The sequence below is a fragment of the Montipora capricornis genome, chromosome 3 (genome assembly GCF_036669925.1).
Source record: "Montipora capricornis isolate CH-2021 chromosome 3, ASM3666992v2, whole genome shotgun sequence".
Taxonomy (NCBI): domain Eukaryota; kingdom Metazoa; phylum Cnidaria; class Anthozoa; order Scleractinia; family Acroporidae; genus Montipora; species Montipora capricornis.
In genome coordinates, this window is record NC_090885.1 from 32,246,989 (window position 1) to 32,253,569 (window position 6,581).

Genomic DNA, 6,581 nt, shown 5'->3' on the forward strand with positions numbered 1-6,581 from the left:
TTGGAAATGTGACAGCCAATAATTATTTGAAAGAAAGCTTGTCGTCTATTTTGTGCTTCATTATTCAAGGAAAAGGTTCTTCATGGAAACGGTTTGATCCTGAAATTTAGTTTGTTGCAATATTGCGCATATTTGACACGATTGAGTTTCTTCTCTTCACGCACGTAATGAAACAGAAGGCGTTTTTGCCTCTAATAGCAAATATCATATGTTGTTTGCTTAATAAAATTGTTTGCTGGAAAAGGTGGCCTTTATGAATTCATCATATTTTATGATATGCGAGCTTAACTGGATAGTTTTTATGGCAATAGTAAAGCATTTTCTTGTTATTCAAGGAAAAGGTTCTTCAGGAAACCTGAAGTACATGGTAATTTGACACGATTGAGTTTCCTGTCTTCTCGCACGCAATGAAATAGGAAGAGGTTTTCGCCTCTAAGAGCAAATATGTTGTTTGTTTCAATAAATTTTTCGCTGGAAAAGGATTCTGTGGTATTTTCTGCCTTTGTGAAATATAATATCATGTTGTGTATTGAAGCTTACTGAAGCTGTTGTGTAATTTCGAGCTTAAGGTTGAAATGTGATGTGGGAGAATTTTTTTAGTATTGCTCTGTAAGCAGGAAGGGTTCACAGGCCTGTTGGAAGTGTGCTTGAGTTTCAACAAAATGAGCCCCAAAATCAGTGGAAAATTGTGAGGCCGATGAATAATAAAGTAGCTGCTATTTCCAAAATGATGGAATTACCTGGTGATAAATAACGTCGTACGCGTCTTGGAGAGTAACTTTTGACTTTGCATAAACAAGAGTTGGGCGATTGTGATCTTTGTTTTGACTTCGCTCATTTCATTGTCAAACTTTATAACACTTGACAGAAAAAGAAACTTACAAAAACCCGGTATCTTGCCATCATTTGAAACAGATGCTTCACTGCCGCGGTAATGACGGCGCCCGCTGAATTCCGGCCATGTCGCTTTTCGATTTTGCGATTTATTTGAACGTAGCAAAAATCTCCCAAAATGTATGTCGCTGATCGTAACTTTTTATATTCTATATTTACGGTTCAAAATTAATGTTGTTTTCATGTCGTAAATATTTCATTCTCGATCGACCGTCCCGGAAACTTCCTTCTGCTCTTTCTAAAAGCTGTGTATCAATAGTTATTTACTTTTGCATCAATATTTGTTTTGCAGAAAGCAAGCTAACAAAATCTTTACCTTGCTGAGTTCGCATTTGTTAGCGTTAATAGTACTTTCGGTCCGATGCTTCTGTTTTGTGAGGGGTATATTGTTTTGGTCTCCCATCCCGCCGGAGATGGGGTAACTTCAGTGAACTTTAGTATTACAAAGGTGTCAGATGCTCAGAGGGCACGCTTAAACTTTTGGTGCAAAGAAGTTGTGAGGGAACTTGAAAATTATCAACATGTCAGCTCAGACGCCAATGTTTCTCGCTTCTCTTTTATTTGTTATTATTCAGAGACTGGAATGATGTAGTTCAATACCACACAATTCAGTGCCTTCTGATTTTCTGTAGCACGTACCACAGGCAACCCAGTGTATGCTTCACGGAAGCATCTCGTTTCAAAATAAAAGAAAGCCATACATGGCTGGATGCAAAAACGAATACAAATTATCAAACCACGGATTAAATACCCAAATTGTGCAGCACGTAGACAAATTTAGAGTTTTCTTTTATTGGTCACGTGACCACGGGCGTGAAATGATGGCGTCATATTTAGGGTCATTGGTTTACGAAAGTTGGAAACTGAGCAAAATAATGCCAAATTCTCTCAAATTACTTTACCATTACATCCTTAGCAACGCACCCCGAAAAACACGTCAATAGGCCCTCAATGATTCTGCTCCTGGATAATTTTCATCAAAATTACTTTGCCCATGTTAATTGAAAGGGTCTGGCAACACTAATTAATTGAAACTGCGTGATACCGTTTTTAACAGTTTCATGACTGCTAGAGTTTTTTTCAGCTTAGTTTTGTTTCTTAAACGTTTCTTCGGTGAATATTCTATAGTTACCAAGGTCATTTTCTTTCAGAACGGTTTCTGTATGTGTTTCACTTACGAAGCATTTTAAAAGCCTTGAGGACAATGATATCCCTATCAAATTTGACGTTTGTGAGACTTCTGATGTTATATTCTGGTAAGTAAGTCTTCCTGTTTTGCTACGCTTAATTATTGTTACATTATTTTTTCTTCCTTTTTATCGTTACTTTTCTTGAAACCAGGCAACCAAGTAGTTCGCTTTGCTATGCATACCTAATTTTCACTTACGAGAACTGAATGATTCATTCAATAATAATATAACTATATGAACTCTAGCCTTGGTTCTGAATATAGCACAAAGCGTTTTATAAGTTGAGGAGATCGGAAATCAAATTAAGGAATAGCTGGAAGTTTACTTGCAATTATCCATCATTTTCTTCCATATTGTTATAGAAGCCTTGGCTCAAACATCACATTTCGTAGGATTTACTCGCGTAACTTAAGAACCAAAGTTCGTGGCTGCTGACCTTTTTTCTTTCCTTTTTTTTGTTTACTTTTGTATTTCATCCATTCCAGCGAGAAATTCCCCGTATCCTTTCCAAGGAATTATCTCTATCTGACGGTAACTTGGAGCTGAACCAATAGGTCCTCGTGATCAAATGACAAATTCTAACACTGCACTATTCTTTGTGAGATGTTTCGAAAACTGCAGATCAGTGTTAATAACTTAAGGAAATAAATTTGATAAATAAAACTGAGAATTTAATCTTGACGATGAAGACACAAATTTCATGCATATTTTAAAGATTTTGATGAGCTTCAATTTATTAAGTGAAGGACACAATATATTTCATCAGTTCTTCAGCTTTTTTTGCCAGTACTTTTTTCTTTCAAAGAATTTCCGTCTGTAATTAGTTTTCTTAAACATAACAGATATTGTGAATTAATAGTACCTTAAATGGATACTTTAAATTAAATGTAATATACATGTAATATAAGTATAATTTATTTATTTATTTATTTATTGCATTTTTAGTTTAACCATGTTACTCCATCAACTTGTTTGTTAGGAGATATTAGCAATTTTTGCTATCTTAAAATTCGAATCAAAATGAAGTTATTGTATACGTATTGAAACTGCTTTTTCTTCAATGGCTATTTTAAATTTTCATTTGTCCAGATGTGACAAATTTATTTAATCGATTAAATATCAAATTAATGAAACAGTATTTTAAAAAATGGGACGTAATAATTTTAGTATATATTTTTATGACTGAACGTTTTTCAATCACCATAATCGATATACTGATTAAAGAACTTAAAAGTTAAAAAAAGTACACAATAAAAATTTAATTAAGGAAATATTTTGTTGATAGTTAATGAAAGATGTTTTAAATATAATAGTATACGTGCAAAACATTTAGCGTGTCGATTGACTGAGAGCACGTTAATTAATCCCAAACAGAGTGCAGAAAAGTGAAATTAGTGCAGATAGTGGGGTGCAATAAATTTTTGTAAATCATGATTTTTCTCGTACAATTTGGAGTAAATAATCACTTATAAATTTTTTTCGATGACTACAAATTACACCTGCCTTACTTTTCAAGTGTTCGTCTGTGACAAAAATTTTGCTTGTGCATATTTATTCCAAATTGCACTCAAAATCATACGATTACCTATAAAAACTAAGAATAGGCGAAATCTTAAAAAGGAATTACCAAAAGAAGCGATTATTCACTTGTGAGAAGAACAGTTTAAAGGAAATGATGAAATAAACGCGCATGGTAATTTCTTTAATTTTAAAGTTGTTGTCATTAGTAGTGTCATTTACACTTGCAAGAGAACTTGAGCATAAAAGCCTCGCTTACTTGTGGAGCTGATAAAATTATAAAAAAAGCATTGTTTGGAGAGTGTGATAGTTTTACAATTTAATTAAACAATTAGCTCAAAATATTAGTTATTGCGTCACAACACTAGCATTTAATAAAAGGCATTGTTACTGCATTTATCACAATTTAGTAAGATTGCTTTATGCAAAGGAAAATTCTTTAAGACTGCGGAAAGTTCTAACTGATATAACATTTCCGATTCTGAGGTCGTACTGTTTTATGATATTTTGCGATATTTCAGGGTTTGCTCCTGAAATTTCTGAATTTTCAATTAAAAACTAATTTTCTGGCCAATCTAAAAAACTAAGTAACCCAGGATATTATTTAGGGTGAAATTCACATTTATGGCAGAAAACTGGAATTTTTTAATTTATATTCCATGTTACGTATTTGCATGTAATTGCGGCTCCTATTTACTGTTAACCATTTATAAAGGGCATTTGTAACCTTTGTAAAGAGATCACTGTGTCTATTTTCTTAAATAAGTAAGGGGTAGGGGTAACACATATGTGTGTATGTGATACACAATTCATTCCATGTTAATTAACATGTACATGTGGTCTTGAACCGCCACGTCACTCAACTGTGCCTTGTATGCTAAAATATGTCATTAATATCCATCTTCAGTGTTTACATTGGTTACGTGATCAAAATCTAACTTACACCTCGGTTTCTAAGAACCTTTATATCTCGAGGGCTTTATCTGCTTCAAGAATAAAGTGTTTTTGTCACTTGCTTTTAATCCCACTGGACATTTTTTTTCACAATGAACAGTTTATAGCGGAGCTCAGGCGCACGAAGCGCCCCAGCGCAGCACCATGGGTAAGATTTTGGGGAAATCTATCCATACGAGAAACTTTGGTTATGACGTCAGCGTACGACCGTGAGCACCGACTATCGGGGTGGAGGTCGTGAGGCAGAACAGCGTCTGTGCACTGGAGTGATCGGGCAATTTTCCTTGGCGGGAAATCGCGTGGCAGCGTTGCATTTGGCAACCAGCGTTTTTCTGGCGGGAAATCGATATTAGTGGCGAGCAACGGGATAAAGAGCAGGAAAGAGCTCGGGAGATAGGCGACGACATTTGAGAAATTTAAGCGAAGAAAGCTTGGAGAGAAACCGAGGAAGGAATAGAAGAGAAAATGTTAATGAAGAACACCGTCAAGCGGAGAGAAATAGTGCACGAGAAAAACACATCTTTACAACGGTTAGCTTTCAGGTACTGTTTTTCTTCTTAGTTTATGCCTCGCAGCCTCACATATTTTGTAAAACTCGCTATAGAACGAAGAAGGCCTGAAACCGTTTGCAATTCCGTTCACAGAGATTCTGGCATATTTCAACAATCACATTTGAGGGCTTTTTTGTGTGAAATGGATTTCCAGTCGTAAGCTGCATTGTTTAACTGTGAAATTGCAGTCGAGTAAGCAAATTTACTACTCTTTGGCTTGACGTTTTAATCGGTAAGATTTTGCTGTTCTAAATTGAAGAGAGAGGGTGTAAATATTATCAGTCAAACAGAAAATTGTTGTGAAAGAGCTAGATTACCGTGTGTGTAATTTCAGTTTTAATTGTTGATTAAAATTGTTGGTTATTGTTTGCAAGGCTTGTTGCTTTACTGCTGTCAGCTCAGAGGTTTTTGATCACTTTAAACTGCACTAGTACACTAATAACGATTAATTTGTACTTTATGCAAAAGCACAATTATTTGCATACACTCCATATTGCTTTCTGGGGTTAGAAACGGGAGCTCCGCTTTTAGGCTCGGCTAAATCTTTGTATTATTACTAGGGGACTGGGAAAAAACTTCGTTTGAGTGATAGCCTTTAAAATTGTTATTAGCTATTCCTACATTCTTTTTTTATTAAATCACATGCTTCCATTCGACATTCAAGAGGTGTATTCGTTGCAAGATTCAACTCGTGTTTAAAAGTCGATTTTGCTAGATTAGTCAGAAGAAATAAAAATAGCCGAGTTAAAGTCAGTATCCTATGTGTTTATTGTAATGATATCCTTAGATTAACCAGCAGTGAAGATACATTCCCGTCACTGATTCCTTCCATGCTACAGGCTAAGATCATGTATTGTTTTAACAATTCACATCCATTTCAAAACTAAAAAAGTCACGTAGTTGTTGATAATGTAATGTGTATGGTGTCATCCATTCAAGTTGTGTCCTCATTCAACCCAACGACTCTTTGAGACATACAAGTCGTTTTATTGGCGAGAATAAAGCATAATGTGGAAGCTCAAAGCACAGCAGCAAGCATGCAAGTCGAAAAGAGGAAACCAAGAGATTAAGACAAAGCAAAAAGCTCACTAAGCTAAGACCAAATGGTCGACACCAAACCAAGACAACTACAACAAACCACCCAGGCAAACCCCATACAAGTATAGAGACAAAAAACGTCAGAGTACTACTGTTTAAGAAGGTGACCAAATCAAAACTGGTAAAGCATGAGGCGTCAAAATTGAACAAATGATACCTAAGAATCCGCCTTGATGTGTTAGAGCCCTAGTGTTAGGGATACCTGATCATGATAGCCACTACAACCGGCGTGGTAGAGGACCAGATATCCTGAAGTTGCAAGGACAGAGTGAGTTGCGTTCCCACCTAATCTCGCACCCAGATCTCACTCTGTCACTGGAAATGTGAGATCTGGTAAAGTTCGACAGTACACCATTTTTCATTGGCTACTAAAAAA

The 6,581-nt window shown here is 35.6% G+C and overlaps 2 protein-coding genes across 2 annotated transcripts in view; one reads left to right on the forward strand and one right to left on the reverse strand.

Moving 5' to 3' along the window:
- The window catches only part of LOC138042932 (scavenger receptor cysteine-rich type 1 protein M160-like), a 355,331-nt gene that overhangs the window by 90,161 nt on the left and 258,589 nt on the right, over positions 1–6,581 (reverse strand). The gene's annotated exons all lie outside the window — the stretch shown is intronic.
- LOC138042930 (scavenger receptor cysteine-rich type 1 protein M130-like) overlaps positions 1–6,581 on the forward strand; it is a 108,902-nt gene that overhangs the window by 1,799 nt on the left and 100,522 nt on the right. The window contains exon 2 of the mRNA XM_068888991.1: positions 2,046–2,150. Coding sequence (XP_068745092.1) covers positions 2,099–2,150 — 52 coding nt within the window. The 5' untranslated portion in view covers positions 2,046–2,098. The remainder of the gene's footprint in view (positions 1–2,045; positions 2,151–6,581) is intronic.